We start from the raw sequence: 23,490 nt of genomic DNA, 5'->3' as shown, positions 1-23,490 counted from the left end.
GATATTAACCATACCTTAAACTAGGGAGATTTAGGAAAACATTTTGTCCTCCTAAAATATATATTAATCTATTCAAAAACAAAAATATATTTCTCTGCCATATAAGGTAGCGGAAAAGTTCTTTAATTTCCAAGGGTTGGCAATATCAATTACGTAAGTCAATTATGAGCGTCAGAGTTGATGGTCAAATGACTCAATATTGGGCACAGTTTTCCATTAGGGCTCGCCGCTCTAACACAAATTTACATATTGCAACTACAAACAGTGGCCTTTTAGAGTGACTGCGACTATGTTAACAAGCAGGAGTGTCATTGTATACTTATGCATTTACATACATATGTACATACATTTATACGTCAATATTTGCGTCAGCTGGTGAATTGTAAACTTTGATGTTATCCTTTTGAACGTACCTTTAGGTTGTGATTAGTAATGGCAACACGTCACCGCGCCTGACAACAGAAATTTTCAAATATTTGCAACGAAACTAACCTATGCGCTGTTATGTCATTTTATAATGAAAATTAATGAATATAATAATATAGTTAATAATAGTATTAGAAAATTTCGAAATCTTTTGAAAGTTTTAATGAAACCTTCTCCCGATAGAGATTCAAGTTAAATATGAGAATTATCATAACCTTTGGATGCAACGTAACCTCTACAGTCTATGTGAGTCTACGTTCTTCGAGCTTCTTATCAACCGAAAGTGTAGACAAAGTATTTGTGAACTGCCTGACAGTATTTGTTGCCTTTTAAGGCAGAATTGATATTTATAAATAAATTTTTATGATCAAAAAAGCAATTAACTAAATAGTTCACAGGAAACAAACTCTTTTTTTTATAAAAATGAATAAAACTGTGTAATATTTTTAATTTTAAAGCAAATAAATGCAAATTTGCTTATACATACTTATGTACATTAGAGTGATTCAAAAAAAAAAAAAATTTCGTTTGGTACTCGGAAAAATAGGTTCCTAGACACCTCTAAGAAAGCCTGTCCAAACATGAGTTCTTAATTGTAACGGGAAGGTCCTCCTACATACAGTTTTCTATTTTTTCTTATTATCAGATAGAAAAATTTATATCTCGCTTCCAACTACTTGAAAAAATATCTTGTTCCTTAGATTTTGTAGGAAATTGAATGCTCTACAAAAAAGGTCTCCACGATTTTTTCGTAAACCCAAACGTTTAAAAGATATTAACAGTTAAAGTTTGATTATTTTTGGGAAAATTTTTTATTTCTTATGAATTTTATAACTCAATGAAAAAAAATTATTATGAATAGATTTTTGGAGAGGCTTTTTTTTAACTATATATATACTATGCATATGTATGTATGTAATCATATTCAGTTGCAAGCAGCTGCTTAACCCTTAGGCGAGAAAAATCATTCCTTGCAACTGCTCAAACTTGACCACCAACACGTGCAGCATGCCGTTGTTCTTCCACTCTTGTTATTGTTGTTATTATTGCTGATTTGCTGTCAATTTTACTGCCTTTTTTGTGCGTTGCAAAGTTTTCTGCTTTCTTTTCCTTCTGTCGTGAGTTGTTGCAGTTGTTTTTCACCTTCCACTTTGTTTTTGCTTTTATTTGTCAACAGCTTTGTTTGAGTGCCGCCACACCAAGTGTTCATTTTGAGTCACTTGCTCTACACATACATACCCACACACCATATACTATGTATGTACATATGTGTGAGTGCATGTACAACTTGCATACAAGCGTGCACAAATGCGCTCGTGTGCATGAGTGTATGTGTGTATGTGCAGCACGGAGTGCCGGCATTCGTTATCGCGATACTCCACTGACGTTCTACAGCGCTCTCTGCTCGCGCTCCAATCTACTCCAACTCACTTGCCGGCCCCGCACCTACCCAACACACACATGCACTCACACACAAGAGGCATATGCATATATGGGTGAGCTGGTGCGGTTTTGTTGCTGATATGGTGAATGTGGCTGTCACTGTGTTTATCGTTGTTGTTATTGCTGTTGGAGTGTCTGATTCAGCTTGCTCGCTGCGCGGAGGTGCAGCTCTCTGCCGTAACGGCCAACCCGCCGCAAAGCAATAGTTTAAGTTGCTCCAACTTCACTCGTTCGAGTCGTATTCGAGAGCAACAACCCGCTGGAATCGGACGCATTTCTGTGGTATCGTCTTGTTTTTGCCGCTATTCATACTAAATTACATTTGTGTATATATTTTTCGTTAAATATCGCGTAGTCGGTATAGTTGCAGACAAGAATATTACATACATATATATACCACATATATATTTATGTACTTAAAGTGATATTGTTTCTTGTTTTTGGTTCAAACATTTACCGTTCTGCGGAATTCCTAATTTCAACTAATTAGTGTGTAGTAAAATTAGGCGCTCAAGCTTTCAAGCATATACACGCGTAAATAATTGCCAAAAAGCAAGCAACCACAACAACAAACGTGTGACTACAACAAACAAGGTGAACACATTTTTTAATTGTTTAAATTTCTACAAAATTATACATTTTGGAAAATTAACAAAAAAAAAATTGGCAAATTGTGACAAAAGGAAATTAATTGTTATAAGTATATAGTGTGTGAGTGAGTGTGTCTGTGCGCATCTTATCTAAAATGTTAAACTAAAAAATCGTAAAATGTTGTACAAATCTTTTAATTAAAAAGTATTAATTTATGTGTTCTTCCAAATTAAAAATTAAAAGAGTTTTGTTGTGTCCTAGTACATCCTGTTATATACATATGTATGTACATATGTAGCCGGGGCCAAGCCCATGCGCTTATAGTGCTTGTGTGTGAACTAACAAATACATGCAAATACTTATTTAAGTGCATATACTAAATATATACATACTTATATACATATGTATGTATGTATGTTCTCGCAGACGTCCAGTTAAAAAGTTACATACATTGTCTCTTATTTGCAAAATTTCATATCAGCAAAAGTAGATACGCGAAACAAGTTTTGCCATCGCTCGTGCGCCATTCTCTGGGATACAGTCGTTTGGTTCCTTATTTTAAAATTCTGTTTAAACGGTATACCATTCACTTGGAAAAGTTCTGTGAAGAGGTTCTTGTGGAAGAAATTTGGTTGAAAAGGATAATTGAAAAAAATATTTTCACGTAAAAAGTTTTGTGTTATTAATTGTTAAAAAAATTTGATAAAAATTTAAGTTTTTTATTATTTTTCGAATTTCTGTGTTCTAAATTTTTATAATAATATTTTTTCTTATTAAAAAATTATAATTTGGCTTATTCAAGTCGTGATTTAAAAATGAAATCGAAAGTTTAAAATAACTCTTTTCAATAATGAGTTCAAGTTACTAATCAAGGTCACAAACGGGCACGTGATCATATCTTTTGATGTTATAAGGCCTAAAATTTTCGATATGTCTTGTGATTTATTTAATATATTATTTAACAAGCGATTTTCCGAGGCACTCTCGGTAGATATTGTTTTCGAAAACAAAACCAATATTCTTTATTCCACATACTTATGTACTCGAAGCTCTTGAATACGAAATCTGATCGCTAGTAATCTACAAAATTCTGCGAAATCCAAATAAGCACTCTTATGTAACTCTAAATTACATATTTTATAATCCCATTGAGCTTTAGAAAACATTGACATCGTACTTACAATGGGGAGTGTCACATTATTGTTCGAATAGAGGACTTTTTCGACTGCTTCAGAGTCAGAAGTCGGATGTTATTACCTTTCTATAATATGTTCTATGTATCCCTGAACTAGTATTTCCCAACTACGAACTGTTGTTCGGACTAGGTTCAATTAAACGGAGGAAAATATTTATTATTATACTTATATTATCGAAATTTTTTGGATGGAAACAAATTAACATTGGAATCAAATAAAATATCCGTTGGACCAAGTCTCAAAACTTTTGAAAAATCGAAATAAAATGTTTTCCTAAATTATTCTCACAAACAATATAAAATGTTGTATGTGGTATAAAACCTTGGCACTCAATAAGCTTGGCTCATTGCACGTTCGGTTTTTCGCCAACTCATTTCTTTGGATTTAGCTTACAGCAAAAAAACGTCCACAATTGTTATTTTGTTGTGATTTCTTCAAATTCACTATTGTTATACTTAAATCTGTTCTTGCTTTTATTATTATTCGTTTATTTCTTTTTATTAAACTCACACTTTTCCATTTCATCTGTGTTCCAGTGTGCGCCAACGATCTCCATACGGTATTCGCACAAACAGACTTACTTGGCCACATCGAGCGAGTAAGGCAATCGAGTATCAAGAAGAAGAAGAACAACCTCAAACGCAACCACAGACGCGTTCAACTATTATAGAAACAACAAATCTACCTGAAACCGACAACAACAACGAAAAAATGGCTGAAGTTGAAGTAGAGCAAATAGTTGAAGTCACAGATGAAGTGAGCAAGGATAAGGAGGAGGATGAAGTCGAGGACCAACCACGAAGGGTAAGTTTGGACAGCAGTGTTGCTGACTTTGAACTGAAAGAAGAGGTGGATGAAGTGGATAGTAAGGAAGAAAATGAAGAGGATGACGTGGAAGATGGGGAAGATGAAAATCCCGAAGAAGACGTAAGTGATGGAGAACCGATTGAAGCGGTTTTTCATATAGAGGAAGTAAATGAAGACGAGGAAGAAGAAGAAGAAGAAAAAGAAGAACAGGAAGAGATAGAAGAAGAAAATGTAGAAGAGGAACAGGAAGAGGAAGAAGTTTTAGAAAGTGAAGAAGTAGAGGAGGAAGAAGTAGAAGAGCAGGAAGAATCTGCTGAAGAAGACGAAGAGGTAGAAGAAGAAGAAGCGGTGGAAGAAGAGGAACCCGTTGAAGAGGAAGAGGAAGATTTAGAAGTTGAAGAACCTGAAGTTGAAGATGAAACTGCTGATGAAGAGCCTGCCGAAGAGGAAGATGCTGCTGAAGAAGAAATCCTTGCTGAGCCTGAAGAAGTAGAAGAGGAAGCAGAAGAAGAGGAAGACGAAGACGAACCGGCAGAAGAGGTAGAGGAAGAGGAACCCGCTGAAGAGGAAGAGGAAGAACCTGAAGTGGAAGATGAACCTGCTGACGAAGAGCCTGCAGAAGAGGAGGATGCTGCTGAAGAAGAAATCCCTGCAGAGCCTGAAGAAGTAGAAGAAGAAGCAGAAGAAGAGGAAGATGAAGATGAAGACGAACCGGCAGAAGAGGAAGAAGAAGAGGTAGAGGAAGAGGAACCCGCTGAAGAAGAAGAGGAAGAACCTGAAGTTGAAGATGAACCTGCTGACGAAGAGCCTGCAGAAGAGGAGGATGCTGCTGAAGAAGAAATCCCTGCAGAGCTTGAAGAAGTAGAAGAGGAAGATGAAGACGAACAGGCAGAAGAAGAAGAAGAAGAAGAGGTAGAGGAAGAGGAACCCGCTGAAGAGGAAGATTTAGAAGATGAAGAACCTCAAGTTGAAGATGAACCTGCTGATGAAGAGCCTGCCGGAGAGGAAGATGCTGCTGAAGAAGAAATCTCTGCAGAGCCTGAAGAAGTAGAAGAGGAAGCAGAAGAAGAGGAAGATGAAGACGAACCGGCAGAAGAGGAAGAAGAAGAGGTAGAGGAACCCGCTGAAGAGGAAGAGGAAGAACCTGAAGTTGAAGATGAACCTGCTGACGAAGAACCTGCAGAAGAGGAGGATGCTGCTGAAGAAGAAATCACTGCAGAGCCTGAAGAAGTAGAAGACGAAGAAGCAGAAGAGCAGGAAGAATCTGCTGATGAAGACGAACCGGCAGAAGAGGAAGAAGAAGCGGTGGAGGAAGAGGAACCCGTTGAAGAGGAAGACGAAGATTTAGAAGTTGAAGAACCTGAAGTTGAAGATGAACCTGCTGATGAAGAGCCTGAAGAAGTAGAAGAGGCAGAAGCAGAAGAGCAAGATGAATCTGCTGATGAAGACGAACCCGCAGAAGAGGAAGAAGAAGCGGTGGAGGAAGAGGAACCCGTTGAAGAGGAAGACGAAGATTTAGAAGTTGAAGAACCTGAAGTTGAAGATGAACCTGCTGATGAAGAGCCTGAAGAAGTAGAAGAGGCAGAAGCAGAAGAGCAAGATGAATCTGCTGATGAAGACGAACCGGCAGAAGAGGAAGAAGAAGCGGTGGAGGAAGAGGAACCCGTTGAAGAGGAAGACGAAGATTTTGAAGTTGAAGAATTAGAAGTTGAAGAACCTGAAGTTGAAGATGAACCTGCTGATGAAGATGAACCTGCTGATGAAGAGCCTGAAGAAGTAGAAGAGGCTGAAGCAGAAGAGCAGGAAGAATCTGCTGATGAAGACGAACCGGAAGAAGAGGAAGAAGAAGCGGTGGAGGAAGAAGAACCCGTTGAAGAAGAAGAACAAGAGTTAGAAGATGAAGAACCTCAAGTTGAAGATGAACCTGCTGATGAAGAGCTTGCAGAAGTGGAGGATGAAGAAGAAATCCCTGCAGAGCCTGAAGATGAGCAACCTTCTGATGAGGGCGAACCTGTAGATGATATAGAAGAAGAACAAGAAGAAGAAGTAGAAGAGGCAGAAGTAGAAGCCCTGAATGATGAAGTAGAAAGTGAGGGTGAAGAAAACTCTGCAGAAGAGCAGGAAGAATTAGTAGATGAAGACGATCTTGCAGAAGAGCTACAAGCTGTTCAAGTTTTAGATACAGTTTTAGATGAAGTAGAAGCAGAAGATAACGAAGTAGAAGAAACCATTGAGTCAGTTGAAGAGAATGAAGATATAGAAGAAGTAGAAAATTCAAATGAAGGTGAAGAATTACCGGAACCTGCATTGGAAATCGTTGAAGAAGATGCACCAATCGAAGAAGGTGAGGTAGAAATATTAAGTAGAACAATTGAAGTCGAGGATGAGCCCGAAACGGTAAGTGAAAACAACAATCAAGTAAAAGAAAACGACAATGTGGAAGAGGAAGAAGAAGATACTGTTAAAAAGTTCGAGTGTCGACCACGAAGGGTAAGTCAAGTTATAAAAGCCAGATAAAATTACATATAGTCTGCTTGCATATTCATAAATACACATACATATGCGTTCATTATATGTAGGTAATATGCTTCTGTGATAGTAAAAAATGCAACAACATTCTGCTTATGTATGGTTTACAAGCTTTCAATCACACGTGTAGTCTTATATTATGCAAAACTTCGTATTGTGCAGACAAGTGCGATAGTACCAAGGCACTCATCTTAAGGACAATAACACTTTGACATTTACGAGTGGCTGTCTCACACTTAAAAGCCTCAAACTCATATTTTTTCAATGTGAGAACGCAAAGGTCGGCCGAAGATTTATTAACACTCACGTCTGCTGCATGGTACTATCTGCATCTAGCCACCACACACGCTCGGCTAGGGTTAGGAAATGCTTTAAGCAACTTTAAGAAAATACAGCAAGGGCAATTTCTACTCTTTTCATTTCAAAAAATTATTTCATTCAATTGAAAATGCGTTTTACACATTATGGAGCAAAGCAATATCAAAATGTTTTGTACAAATTTCGGAAATTACTTCGTTATGATTTTGTAATAATTTATGTTTGTTGGGGGCAACAGTCTTATAAGCTCAACGGGAACTCGTGGGACACTTAAAATTCGATGCGCTTAATTGAAGAGCGTAAGTAATCGCGGCCCAAGCAGCGTGCCTTCGCTTTAAAACACACAAGTTGACTTGAAAATGCTGTATATAAATACATAAAAACGTTCCTCTATATGTACATAGTATGTATGTATATTAATATATTTGTCAGCATACTTGGTACGTGTTCATGGGACAAATTCCATCTCTATAACGCATAGCATTGCTCCACATTTACTAATTGATTGCACACAAAGCGTTCAATAGACGAGTATTGACTGCATGATTCACGATTAAAAACAAAATATTTATGCATTTGTTGATAAATCACACACTTGCGAGTGTGGAGTATTGGGATTTTTGTGATAAACGCGTGAGAGTTTCTTTGGAAATATGCACTGATATTGATAACTTGTTAAGAAACGGCCCAAGCCAATGTCTGTAATGCAATTGCAATTGTATTTGCTATTTTGCCTTTTATTTGATTTTGTTTTAGACATAGAGTTGAAGGTAATACAGCTCTTATCGCCAATCAGCTCAAGTGGCGGATGTGCACAGTAAAAAAAAACAATTTTCGTTTAGCGATAAAACGATATCTATTTCCTATAATAACTCCGTGAATCCAGTGTCAATAAATTGAATTGATGATAAAAATATATAAGATCAAAAAGTAGGGTTATTGTTACCCTGGCATAAAAAACCCGGTGATATACATATGTAACTGGGATGAGTGGCAACGCAGCTTGCGATTAATGTCTCCCTTTTTAAAGACGGAATTTTTCCATTTTGCTTGAACCTGTCGTAAAAACAGAATTAATATCTTATTGTAGATTAAAGGGTAGAGTTGAAAACTTCAACAAATGAATCTCAAGGACAGTAATTTCTATTTAAAGACTACTAAAGATTAGGTTAGATTAATATGGTAGGGTTTGGTCCCTTGCAATACCAGATAGAGTTCAGTTCCTAAGTCCATGAGAGTAGTCATCCTTTAGGATGTCTGCGCTTGACGCGAATTTTAACATACTTTGCGACATCACTATCGATACCTACTCCAGTGTATCATACCGTGGGGAACCCAGATGGTTTCAGCGCAGTCTTGCCAATGCGAGACAAGTGCACAAGAGATGCTCCATTGTTTCCCTGGTGCCATCCTCTATACATTTCCGACAATCTTCTCGATCTGTCAGCCCTATCCTGCGGGCGTGAGTCGCGACCAGACAGTGATTAGTTAGTATTCCCGTCAAGTTCCTACAGTTTCTTCTATCGTGTGCCAATAGGAATTTTGTGTACTTCCGATCTACCATTTTGTACATGATTTTTGCAGTTTTGCACCCTACTTGGCTCGTTCCATAGGATTTTCATTTCCTTTACCATGCTTCTGTCGAGATCATCGTATAAACATGGGTTTCCCAATGTTGATCACGTTTTCGGATGTTAGTCGTACACCATTCTTGGCAATCTCGTTCACTATTTCATTGTCCTCGATGCCTTTGTGGCCTGGCACCCAGTAGAAATGAAGTTGCTTGCTTCTGGCAAAACTTTCCAATGCCGCCCTGCTTCCCAAGACACTTCTGGCCGATATGCGATACAAGGTTACTACCTTGATTGCTGCTTGGCTGTCTACGTAAAGGTTGACTCTGGAATTTCCAGCTGGTGCATTAGAGGCCAGCTTCGCGGCTTTCGCAATAGCAAAGACCTCAGCTTGAAATATACTGTAATGGTCCGACAACTTAAGAGGTTGATTTATGCCTAACTTTGGACAGCATATTCCAGCACCAAATCCGTCGTCAATTTTCGAGCCATCCGTAGAAATATTTAGAGTTTAGAGAGGCATCTTTTCCTATGTTTACTTTCAACTTTCTTTCCCTGTTTAAATGTGGGGTAATGTAGCCAAAGCTTGCCCAACCGCCATTACCCATGCCCGAAGGGTTTATATGTCAATTCTCTTGCGGACAGGCCATCTTTGCTGCGTAGTTTTCAGGAAAAGGTCTATAGGTGGCAGGTTTCTTCAATATTTAAATGCCTACATATTTCCAACTGGCTGTTTACTAACACTCTTCTTGTAAATTACAAAAATTATAATTATGTAAGAGAGGGGCGCGGCTTATTGCCCATAAGAATGGCAGTATATCACGCGAAATTATGACACCGTAGTGTCTTAGTATGACGTGTCTACTAAGATTTTATGATAGCAATAAAAATAAAAGCAGTTCATGCCGCTTCGAACAAATTGGGGCTAAAGCGGTATATCTGCTATACGAAAAGTATGTACACTATATATAGAGACAGCTATATGACTATATGACTTGTCACACTAAGCAAACAAGACGCTTATCTGCATTTAATTTTTATCACTCCGATTTCATATGATAATTTAGTTATATAATTAGTATAATCTAACTTTTTGCTTAATACAGTATATATATATAGACACTGATATTTGTATACTTATTGTGCATATCCCGCATATGAGCTAATGAAGCGTATTTATGTAATAGATATTTCAGCGCTTTCATGATTATATTATATGTTCCTAATATAAATATTCGGTAGTCGAAAAAGTATTTTCGTATGTCTAATCAAACTTCAACTTATTTTTTCTTTATATTTATAATAATAAATAAGTAAAGAAAAATGTACCATTTTGGTCGACCATTTTTTGCCATTTTTCCGCTAGAGACATTATTCCATCAGTGTAAAACTTTCACATCGAAATTTCCAGAACGAAAGCGAACGAACCATTGTTGTGATACACGAGCTGATACAGCATCGTCTCCGTAAACTTCACAAATTTCATTGGTGGCTTGCGTGCCATTCTTCCCTTCTTTATGCAAAAAGTTCAAAATAAAGCGAATTTCTTCATTATTTTCACTCAATTTTGAACAGCTGTAATTGTTTCTCAACTTAACCGAATTTAATTTTTTTTAGTTTAAAGAAGCTTAAAATCTCACCTTTCCAACACTATATAGTATGCCACAATGTGATTGGTAGCACTGAAGATCTTGTACACGATTGCAACGACCATTGACAAAATACGAAAAGACTTTTTCGACTACCCAATATTAGTATAGAATATAGAGTCACGTAGTAGAAGAAGTTAATTTATTTGATAATATGTATGTACATATGTATATATACGTATAATGATATTACTAAATTATGTACATAGCATGTATGTATGTATGTACATATCTATGTATATAAATAAGTGTTTTCATACAAAGCGGCGTGGCAACAATGACGTTATTACGCCTACGAAAATTCACCGAAGCTTTCTACTTATTGACTTTCAAAAACTCAGATAAAAATACATTTTTGCGGCATGCAAATTTCACACAAATACACACGCATGCATACATAACTGCAATATGTACAATTAAACAAAGTGTAGCCAAGAGTGGGTACCGTTAAAGTGAATTGACCAAAACCACAAAGCGTACGCAATTAAATAAGTATGCACAAGCGTTTATGAGCGCGCAAATCTACTTATCATACATACTTGCATATACATACATACCTAAATACATACATACATACATACATGTGTATTTACATGCACTTGTAGTGGCTGTTGCTGAGTGCTCAAATAATGCCATATAAATTGTCGCCAACGAAACGCTCTTAAACAGCTCCATCAACAGCAGCAACGGCAACTGAAAACAGATAAAGGTGACACCAGCGTTCGTCACCACGATTGCATTGATAAAGAAATGCAAAAACAGACGAAGCACCAAAACACGCACAATACAAGTGAGCAAATTTCTTTTGCTGCCGCGCAAGCTTTAAGCGGATTTTGCAAATCAAGCGCATCACGCGCCTCGAATCGCAAATAAACACGCGTTTCGCGCAGCGCGAACCTGCTGCCAACCGGCAACCGCCAGCCGGCAGGCAGCTAGCAGCTACCAGCTGCCAGTGGACCCAGTAACAGTCGGCGCACAGCACAGTTGCGCGAATGTGTCCGAGAGGTGAAAGTATTTAACTGAAATCTTTTGATGCGTTGAAATGTGAAATGTGAATGCGGCCGCCAAGGTGATTGCTAATGGCAAGAGCAGCGGCAATTGCTATACGGTTTCGTTGTTGCAATATTGCACACACACACATATACATATGTACATACACCAGCACGAACCACTTACAATACATTTGGTTGTTTAGCTGATCATTAATACAGTTATAAAATATTGATGACTTTGAGTGGTACGCTACCGGCGAATGACAGAATTCGCGACATTTTTAGAATGTGCAAGTCAAAAAAGAGAGCGAGTGACACACTTAGTTGTGTAACCGCCGTAGTAAACGCTAAAGGTTAACGGTTGTTTTCAAGCGAGCACAATTAAAAAATTTGCTAATGCTACTGTTATGGTTTAGCAAATACGTATATAATACATAGAAATGTGAGCATGGCTTAGTCCAAACGCCGGAGGATTTATAGATTTTGGTTTTTAGGCTGCTCGTTCCACTTTAAGTCTACTTTCTAACACGACTAATTTTGTAAACCATTTTAACTTTTCTAAAATACATACTATGTAACAATAATTTGACGCTCCCTTTTCTATACATATTTCATGTTTATACATATGTATACATAAATTTAAAGATAAATCTTTTTTTTTTACAAATTACATTATTCGCTATTAAATATTCATAATCTAAACAGGGTATATTAATTTTGCGAAGAAGATTATTACATACAGAAACGTCGTAGACCCTATAAGATAGTATATCTACATATGACTCCACCAAGTTTGTCTGTAAATACGCTAACAGGCCCCTGTTTTTGAGATATACATAGATCTTAAATTTTGCATACCTTCTTTTCTCTCCATGGAGCTGTCACTTTTCATAATCGTCCTAATCGGACCACAATAGCAAAAAAATCCTTGTATATAAAACTTAACCCTACTATAAAACGCGGCATAAAACCCTCTAAAAATAAAGACTATTAAGGGGTTACAAGGGTTTCCTTGGGCAAAAAACAGTCTTTTTTCAACAATTTTTTTCTCATATAAGAAATGAAATATTTTAAAACAGAAACTCTGAAATTTTTGGAAAAACGCTACATCCCGTTTGGCGGGAAAACTCGTTACAGGATCATCTATAGTGAAAAAATACGTATTTTAGTTAAAACCCTCACTTAGAACTTGGACGAAGGACAGAAGACACTGAACATTCGATTTTTGGCAGACATTTTTCCAAAAAAAGAAATAAAACTTCAGTGAAAATTTCTTTCAAATAGTTGTAATCGAAAAAAAATCCCTCGTCCTAGTCTTTAAGAATTGTATATCAAAGACCTGTGTAAAATTTCATGAAGATCGTTTAAGTAGTTCTCGATAAATCTTGCCAACCGTCTTCAAAAACACAGTTTCGACAAAAACACGTTTAAAGACGGCGCACTTAGCCTAGCGCACAAGTTCTCAAAGTTGTATCTCCGAAACTATTACTCGGAACAACTTGAAAATTTTAAGCAATATTCTAAATTCGATTTTTGAAACCCGTAAACCCATGCAACCCCTTAATTTCAATCGTATTTGTGGAAAGTATAATTTTAGGTCCCGAATTAAGATGATAAGAACATGTCGCTTGGAGTTTAAGTTCAGCTAACCTCGAGAAAACTGTGAGTTTGACCTCTATTGAATTTACACCCCCTCAATCTCAATCTTGACCATGTTGACCAATGATAGCAGAATATGTGCTGTCTTTAGCATGAGTAAATGACTTATGAAATCAGCGAACTTTATCAATAAAGCTTATTGATTTCTGAAGCCCTATTCACTTTTATAAACATATGTATATATGTATGTATGTATGTATATGAACGTGTACGGTATAAGGCAGCGAATATAACAATAACTCGACTGTCTTGCAGACAGGCTACAACCGCATGCAAAACTCTAAAATATTTCTTTAATAAAAGGGGGATTGAAGTTATTTTTAAATATTTTAAAATAACCATTAAATACGATGCACTGCTACGCTATTGAATATGTGCATACGTAAACTTCAATATTGATATACATATGTTTTTATATTTATGTATATACAAACATACATATGTATAACTGCATATGCAAGCATGCACTTACCGTTTTAGTTTCTCCTTTCTTCGCTTCGCATCCTACAAAATATTTCTATATTTTTATGTGCCCTCACACGAACCCACCTACATACATACATACTTTTATATACATGAATATGTACATCTATGTATGAAAAACATATTCACTCTCACCTTCAGGATGAGTGAAGCGACGCATCGCATGGGTGGGTGCTACGACAGCGGTGCCGGTAGCGGCGGCAGCAGCAACGCCAACTCGCACGCAACGCATACGCAACACTCGTGCATTTCCTACGCTGATTTTAAACTTGAAATTTATTAATAACCTTGCGGCGCATACTCAAATCGCATTCAATGGATGATTCGCCGATTGTTTGGCTATATACGGGCACACGCAGCACACAGCCATGCCAACAAACATACATTCATACATACATACTACATATATATGCGATATTTACTTACACAGTTAAGTGACACGGTACATTGATCGGCGGTCGCGGGGAGCTTGCCAAGTGCATGCGAGTGCAGGCCGCTCCAGCTGAGGCGGCGAACAAGTACACTCGTGAACACTCGTAAAATGTGTTCTATGACGGTCGGCGGCGCACACTTCACCACATTTTACCTCATATGGGCAAAAATGTACAAAAACGGCTAATAAGAAAAAGTGTGAGCCTTAAAGTACGTTGTACGTACAAAAACAACAACAAAAGGCACATATAAGAAAATATAATATAACAATAAAGGCAGCAATCAAAATAACAACGCCATAAAAGTAATGCAAGCAAGCAAACTAAAAAACAAAAAAAAACTATGCTTTAAAATATAAAAAAGCCGTAACAAGTGAGCGAGCGTTATGTGTGTTTATGCGCTTCACAGGAAAATAGTAAAAAACGAAAAGCAATAAAATGCAACTTTTTAAATATTTTCGTTGCAAACGTATTACTCGTGTATATCCGTTACAAATAAATTCCGAAATTTATGCCTGCACTTTAGCGCATTTTGCCCCTCACGAGTGGATCGTTAAATTTATGCAGATGCATCCTCTGCTGATTAATTGCGAATTACCAAACTACTTTGCTGCACAAACTTGTAATTCACAAGCAGCGATTTGCGCCGCAACGGCAGTGAAAACAAAACACCGTAAACGTTAAGTTGCATGACTTACAGTAGCCACTGTACATAAGTATGTCTGTTTGTCTGTCTGGCCAACCGCTTTGGCCGCACAGTTAAGTCTCACATTGTCCATTTCGCGTTTTGCCGCTTTGTCTGTGCACCGGCACTTGGAGGAGTCCATTCGCCCAAACATACCAATTTAAATATGTACATACTTTTGCATATGTGGTATGTATGTATGTATGTACATGCGGCTGTAACTAACCATCAATTTATATGTTCATTCATTATTGTGCAAATGAAATAATTATTTGCTTTATTTTTGCATCTTTTTCGCTTTCGATTTCGTTAGATGCGTTTGCCTTCACACTCTTTCTCGTGTATTACATATTTATTTGGTTTGAAAAGTGACCGTAATTGTTGGCGAAAAATCCGTTATTGGCATAAAATTAAATTCAAACTAATTTAATTAATTAACCGTTACATTGAAATGAAAGTAGTCGACAGTGAGAGGCGCGCAGATATCAATGCTGACGATACGCACAACATAAATACTACAAAACATAATATATGTACATACATACATACATATGTATGTCCTCCTTACTTCTTTTGCGTTAGACATTTTGTTGTTGTTATTACTGACTCATCTAACTTCTATTTTACGTTGAAGGTCGAGAGGCATCAAACTAACGAGTTTTTTTTTTTTGGTCACTGCCGCAAATATGTATATTCACAGCATACGAAACATCAAAGAGAGGATATTTATAACTTGAGTTGTTTAAGGTGTTACATGAGTTTCCTCGTGTAAAAAATAGCCTTTTTTCAACAACTGTTTTTCTCATGTAAAAAATTAAATATTTTATTAGAATTTTTTATTCTTACAAACGTACACTATTAACAAAGAAATTCTAAAATTTTTGGGAAACAAATATTTTAAACTCGGCTATTGCGACGCCATTTCCGGTGACCCCTCGGATAAAAGATGCGCCCGCGTTGGCAAGATGACTCCTTACAGGATCATCTTATGTGAAAAAGTACGTGTTTCAGTTAAAACTTTAACTTATGTAGCACTTGGAAGAAGGAAAAAAACTGAAAATTGGATTTTTGTCAGACATTTTTACAAAAAAATTAAAATTTCGCGACATTTTTTCAAATAGTTGTAATCGAGAAACATTTATTCGTCCAAGTCTTTAAGAATTGTGTCTCAAAGACCTGTGTAAAATGTCATAAAGATCGGTTGAGTAGTTCTCGAGAAATCTTGCCAACCGACTTCAAAAACACAGTTTCGAGAAAAACGTTTTTAAAGACGGCGCACTTAGCCTAGCTAGCCTCGAACGCACAAGTTCTAATCTCCAAAACTATTATTCGGATCGACTTGAAAATTTTGGCTAAAATTCTAGTAGAATTTAATAAGACAATAAGAAAATTTGATATTTTGAGACCCGTAAACACAAGTAATCTATTAAGGGCGGAAGGGGATCAAGCTAAATTCAATAAATCATAAAATTGACACCTTTTATGGATGATCATTTAAAACAGATTTAATAAAATTATTTGATGTGTTTTTCTGATATTTTATATCTTGAAACTCCTTATTATTAATACAATATTCTTTCAACAGAATTTGCATGTTTTCGACACAAAATATTTTATAAATACAAAAATATTTTAGCAAATGGCTCACCTTAAGCTTCTGCTTACACAAATATCATATTTTTCTCGATTTATTTGACGGCCAATTTGAGGAACTTCAAAGAACTCTAAACTTGTCACTAGTCTCCGTGTATTAGAAACTGTATTATGCATGTTCTGTCTGAAATATAGAAATCGTCTTGAAATAAATCTGACCTGTTCTTCTCATTCGAATAAAATTCGAAGTTAGTCTCTTCAATACAAGCAGCAGAGTAAATTTCTTACAAAAAGATCTATATGTATGCTTTCTTAAGCATATACAAGTATGAATACGTATGTGTGTATATATAAAAACATGCACATGTGCTTCCTTACATGGTTAAAAAGTATGCCAGAGTCGTTCGCCTGGAGACACTTTGTTTTTTAATGCACTCGTAAGTAAAATATATGTACATACATACATACATATGTATGTGTTTTCGCTGTCAAAGGCACACTCCAGTGGCACTAAGCTAATTAAACACTTCACCATTTAACATGACTTTATGGCTTAAGGGGCGCATAATGCGCTATTGGAAAATGTAAGTGTTGGTCATGAACTATGTCTGTTTTTCAAATACTTATCTACATATATGGTATATAGTTTTGTAGCCACATACACATTCACAAAGTAGTATATAAATATAATTTACTCGAATGCATTTAGTTCAGGAAGTGTATAGGTATATGAGCAGACACTCCCTCTGCAATGGGTATACACATTTCATATTTTATAGCACCTAAAGTCAATGTATACATAAGTATATTCCTTTTTTTAATTTGACGAATTTTCGTATGGCATTACCAGCTGATCATATTTGACTCGGATTGATCCATTTATGATTTTTTTTTTGTTAAACAGTGCAAAATATTGCTCTTTCTAGCTTTGTATTTTGTAAGATTTTACGACATGAAGCCAAATTTGGTATGAAAGAGACTAGTTTTCTCGACTCTTGAGCTAAAAATGTTAAAAAAAGAGAAACTGATTTGAATATTTTGCACAACTAGAGCAAGTGGCTGAGTACCTGATTTATTTCACCCTCTTTTCTTGACTTCCATTAAAACTAGTTGGAGCAACAACAAACAAACTTTAGCCACATTTTGAGGAATGAAAATTTTTTGAAAATTTGAAAATTAATTTTGAGTTTTTCAACAACTCAAATAAAAAATTAAATATTTTATTAGAATTAACAAACAAATTCTGAAATATTTGAAAAAAAAATATTTTAGCTTGGTCATTGCGACGCCATTCCGGTGACCCCTCGGAAAGAGATGAGCCCGCGTTAGCAGGATAACAATATTCTAGAAGTGTTGTAGAATTTAATAAGACAATAAAAATATTTCGATATTTTTTGAAACCCATGCAGTGGCGTAGCTAGAGGGGTTTTTTCTCAAATAAAAAATTACATATTTTATTAGAAAATTTTTAACAAATTTGTTTACAAACATACACCATATTAACAAACAGTCTTTGAATTTGTCTTATATTTTTTGGCATAATCTTTTTAAAAAAAAAAATATATATTTTAGTATTTAAAAACTCCAATTGGTCATTTGTCGACGCCATGGGTTTTTTCCGGCTTTTAATAAGATGTCTTGTAAATTTACCAATTTCGGAAAGAGATGAACCGCGTTAGCAGGATAATTTTAATATTCTAGAAGTGTTGTAGAATTTAATAAGACAATAAAAATATTCGATTTTTTGAAACCCTACATGTAAACCCTTAACTTATCTTATCCCAACTAAAGACCCTAAAAAGTATTGTGAATTATAACAATTATGTTATTAAAATATGATCGCCAACCCAGAATCCCAGATTGTTTGAAAACTATAGGAAAATTGTATAGCTTAAATTTGTTCTCCTTACAAGGCGCTTCATAAGAACATATTAGCAACAATAACCGATATTTTATTATAAATAAAAAATCAGAATTATTCACACTTTTTACTTCTCAGATAATATATTCTTAATAAACTTTAAACAATTTGAAAGTTATTGGGCAAAATATTATCCCAAATTAAATTTATTTTGAGCTGTTACCACAAATTAAGAAATTTAACTGATAACAGTCTTAATTTGTTTGTGAATTGATTCCACATTTATTTTCAAATGAAAAATGCACGCAAACCGCGCACAGGAAGGAGTAGTCATGGCGATCGTTTTGCAAGAATTCCTTGAATTCGACGGCTGAACTTTCGTGAACTGAAGTCAACCGACAACAGCAATGAGTCAGTTGATTAAAATACACAAATACGCAAGCCATCCCATATGGCACACACACACTCATGCACGCAGAAGAAATCGTGTAAATAAAATTGTATTTAAATATTTTGTATGCTCCGTATGAAAACATGCGTTTTTGCTCATGAATCACATTTTAAGTGTGCATAACTCACACAAATGAATGAGTGAGCAGAAAAAAGGCTGAATTACCAGCGAGGAAGTGCACAAGCAATAAGATTGAGAATAAAAACACCAATTTACATGCATATGTGTGCAACGATATCAGCGCATTGCAAATTACATACATACATATGTATATATGTACATATGTACATACATATATGTATGTATACGAAGTACAAAAAGTAATGAAACTTTTCTGCAAAACAAATCCAACAATATCACTAAACTGCCAGTTTGAAAAGGAAATGCACGACATACATATTTATACATACTTAACTGATGAATTTGCATGTAGCATGTAAGAGCGAAGAGAACACATTTTTTTATTTTCTTTGAGGTCATTTCCTTCGATAAGAATTTTTTTGAATATCGACAAATAATATTTTCTGCATTTATTTACGTAGAAAAGTTGAGCAGCAGAAAGTTTAGTTGTCTCATAATTTTTACCAATACGAGGAATGGTATTCATAACAGTACATTGCATAAAATTCTTTTAAAAACACAAATAATAGTTTTCTAATAAAATATCTACTGACTAAATTTTTACCAAACTGACAAAAACTCTACATTTCTACCCACCAAATCTTTATTACCGCTTTCAAGACAGTCAATACAAATATGTTAACGCTAAATCAAATTTTTCATACACCTGATTTACGCCTCAGCTGTGATGGCCTTCAGTGCTTTAAGCGAATTTTGGTTTATTCGGTTTCGGCTCATTTATAGTGCACCATTCGCTAGATTATGAACAGTTTCGACATCATATCCATAAACACAAATCTCGCCAAAAGTAAAAAGCCTTTGATGAATGCAGGGTCTTCAGCTACGTTGTTAAGCAGGAGCTCTTTTGCGACCTCTACTCGTCGTTGTTTCTGCAAAAAATTCAGGTATTTTGGTACGAGTCTAGCATTGACATGATTTATACCCAAAACATTAACCAAAATGTCTTCGAGTCGTCATAAGAGATGTTGAGATTGGTGCTATTGCTCTGATTTTCCAGCACCGTTTCTTTAACTTTTTTGTTCTTAACGCAATTAACTGAGGTGAATGAACTTTCGCATGGGGCAAGTTTTCGGTGACTTCACAACCTTCACTGAATGTTTTGTGTCACCCAAATATGCTTGTGATACATTAAACTCCACAAAATACATCCGCAACATTTTCAATGATTCCACAGCTGGGCCTGCATTGGAAACCCATAATTTCTAGCAAATTCGTTGTTCAATTTTTTTCCATGATAAAAATTGGCAGTCTAATTTTTATCTCTTAAACAAAGAGCTCCAAATTACACACTGATTGACATATGTGTAAAGATCAAATTTCACAGAAATATAAAAAAGTTTCGCCTCTTTAAGAAAATTTTTATTAATTCGATTAGCGCGCGTAGTTTAAATGCACCAGTCCGAGTCATATTTGATCAGATGGTAGTTATCCATTACATAAGTTGAAGTCTGATTAAAAATACGAAAAGACTTTTTCGACTACCCGATAGTTAGTAAAATTTTCCACAATCTTCTCCTGTAAATGTTATACAAGGTGCGTTCCAAAGTAAGCAAGACTTAAAAAAAAAGAACAAATGGTCTTTTCGGTAAAATCAATTTTTTTTATTCAAAATAGTCTCCTTCTGCTTCAATACAACTTTTTGCACGGTCCAAAAGCATATCGAACGAGTGTTTTAGCTCGTGGGCCGGTATGGCCGCCAGTATGCCGGTGCAAGCCTTTTGAATGGCCTCTACGTCTGCATAACGCTTTCCTTTCATGGACAAATGCATTTTTCCGAAAAAGAAATGGTTAATGGTTAAAATGTGATTTTTGGTCAAATAATCGGTCACAAGCGTCGAATCGGATGTTGGCTTCTGAGCAATTTTTGGTCGTCAGTCAATTTGTGCGGAACAAACCGTACACACACCTTTCGTAAGCCCAAATGTTCGGTCAAAATGCGATAAATCAATGTTTTGGAGATGTTCAATTCCATTTCCATGAATTTCAATTATGATTTCGGCTGATTTTTGATGAATTCACGGACAGTTTCGATGGAATTTCCGGTGATCACGGATTTTGATTGGCCCACATATTGATCGTCATTTATGTCCTCACAACCACTTTGAAAACGTTGAAACCACTCGTACACTCTGCTACGTACATAAGCTTGTTTCATCAATTGAAACGTTTCTGTAAAAGTTTTACCAATTTTAAAACAAAATTTAATTTTGGCTCTTTGTTCGAAGCTCATTTTCGCACCGATAACACAAACATACTGACACTTAAAACGCAATAACTTCACTTCCAATCTATGAAATGTGATGAAATACTCACTGGACAATCGATAAAGATAGCAGATTCTAACGCACTTGTCGACATATAAATGCCACCAGGGGGCCGTAGATTCAAAAAGTCCTGTTTACTTTGAAACGCACCTTGTTTTTTTGTAGATTCTATTCTATACATATTTTATGTAGAAATAGTTCCGCCTCCCCCAAGTAGCCTAGAGTTCTCCGATGTCTCCGCATGAAATCAGTAACAAAATTTCATATTTTCTCATGCATTTTATTAACAACCATTGAAGAAATTATATTAATTTCAACAAAAGTTAGAAACCAGAGCAAATTCACCATGTGTGGTAGGTATGCTTTATTGTCAGCTCAACTTCGAGAAAACGAAACTGAGTAAGTATTTGATGTAAAAGACTAACTTTTATTTCAACAAGTATGAAGACTTCTAAAATCTAAGTCAAAATATGAACTTATACTAACCCACTAAATTATAGATCAGAGCATGTTAACGTAAGACAAAAAATAAATGGTAAGAAAACGAGTTTATTCATACATATATATAAACATATTTAGGGTCACAAATGCGATCCTTGTTAAATATACTTATTTTTAACAATACTACGAGCAATTATTGAAAAAATAATGAAAGATTTCCAATATTTTTGGAAATTATTGAAAAAACCTTATAATTGAGGGCCTTACAGTTTTTAGATTATTTTATAACTTATTATTTTAAGTTTTTTGTTGAAGACCTTGTATTTAAATTTGATTTTTAGTGATTTTATTTTTAAATAGCATTAAATGCCAACAAACGAGTCACAACTTTGTTCAACGTGCTTTCTTTAACTTTTCTCAATTTAATGTCGCCGAAATCGCTGTAAATATGCCAAGCGCGCTTCAAAATACTGCGAGAAACATAGAGCTTGAACCCTGCATTGTCGTGCCAAATAATAATCATACATTATTTGTATTTCTAGATGCTCTTCCCGACGGGGCTAGACAAAGACTCCATTCGTGAGGCTTACGAGGATGTGCGCTCTGACCAAACAGACACCGATTGGTAAGCGCGATAATTTAAAAATAGTTTTATGAATCAAGAGCGGCAAATCACTCATTTCGCTTGTTATCTTGCTGATTTTAGGGCCGTTTTCAAGTTCCAAAACTGCACCATAACGTGCACAGCACGCGGTCAAGGCTTCGAAGAATTCCGCGAGCAGTTCGGTGAAAACGACCGCGCCTTCGGTTACATCCGCATACAAATGGGCGATGAGATGTCCAAGCGGCAAAAGTTCATCTTCCTGACGTGGATCGGCCAATATGTCGGCGTATTACCGCGTGCCAAAATGTCCACGGACAAGGCGCTCATACGTGAGGTGCTGAGCGTAAGTATTCGATGGCTCGAACATAAAACGAACATTAACAAAGCGCACAATGACTGTTTCCTTTTTATTACCAATTATTATTTTTCACAATGTATCGATGACTAACCGAACAGTTGTTTCTGCGATAAAAGACGAGTAATGTGTGTATGTATATAATATAATTTATTTGTTTTATTCGAAACAGAATTTCGCCGTGGAGTTGTATGCGGGCGTTGACGACGAACTGGACATTGAACTTTTCCGTGGTGCCTTGGAACGCGCGGGTGGCGCCAACTACGGCACTGGTGAGCCTAATTGGTGAAACGCAAGAGCATTGGGGGCGCAATAAAATTGTATATTGTACTTGAAATTGGCAAAAACAAAACAAAAACAAATTAAACAAAAAAAATTAAACGAAAAAAAAAACATATAAAAACAAAAACAATAACAAGGACGGCAAACACTTTCGAAACCAAAATTAACAGCAACATTAAAAACAACAACAAATATCGTACAATACAGATTTCATTGTCCAGAACCAAGTGCGAAGCGTGAAAATCAAGAAAGTTAAGAAGAAATTGGCGGTTGAGGATTGTGTGGATCGGAGGAGTTTAGTGCCTACTATATGTTTAATTATAAATTTAAATTCTTTTTAGGTGTTTAAAACGAGACGTGACGACGCATCAACGAGTCCCTGATTAGTCATTAAGTTTATTGATTACAACTTATATATACATACATACATACATACATATAAACATGCATATTTAAGACATTTGGAAAGACGTTTATGTATTGTCCAGCGCATTCTTATGTATTTTGTGAAATTATTACATACATATGTATACTTACTATAAAACAAATACAAATACATAGCAGTTTTGTAAAGTCCAATGAACAGTTTTAACCAAAATCCATATTGAAAAAATCATTGATACTTATGTATATGATTATATTTGTAAAAAATGCAAATAAAAATTAAAAAAAAAACATTGAAAATCACTGAAACTACAAGTATATTTATTGAATAGAA

At 35.7% G+C, this 23,490-nt stretch overlaps 1 protein-coding gene across 1 annotated transcript; it reads left to right on the top strand.

Annotated features, from left to right (window-relative positions):
* Nucleotides 1–2,092: 2,092 nt before the first annotated feature.
* On the top strand, nucleotides 2,093–23,465 carry LOC126758359 (coactosin-like protein). The gene is made up of 6 exons (XM_050472614.1): nucleotides 2,093–2,463; nucleotides 4,193–4,460; nucleotides 22,074–22,156; nucleotides 22,238–22,478; nucleotides 22,663–22,762; nucleotides 23,114–23,465. The coding sequence occupies exons 2-6, from the start codon at nucleotides 4,368–4,370 to the stop codon at nucleotides 23,119–23,121; spliced, it is 525 nt and encodes a 174-aa protein (XP_050328571.1). The 5' UTR covers nucleotides 2,093–2,463; nucleotides 4,193–4,367; the 3' UTR covers nucleotides 23,122–23,465.
* Nucleotides 23,466–23,490: the final 25 nt, after the last annotated feature.

Source organism: Bactrocera neohumeralis, chromosome 5 (assembly GCF_024586455.1).
Source record: "Bactrocera neohumeralis isolate Rockhampton chromosome 5, APGP_CSIRO_Bneo_wtdbg2-racon-allhic-juicebox.fasta_v2, whole genome shotgun sequence".
Classification (NCBI taxonomy): Eukaryota; Metazoa; Arthropoda; class Insecta; order Diptera; family Tephritidae; genus Bactrocera; species Bactrocera neohumeralis.
The sequence above is the reverse complement of the archived record's forward strand: the minus strand, read 5'-3'. Positions and strand labels throughout refer to the sequence as shown.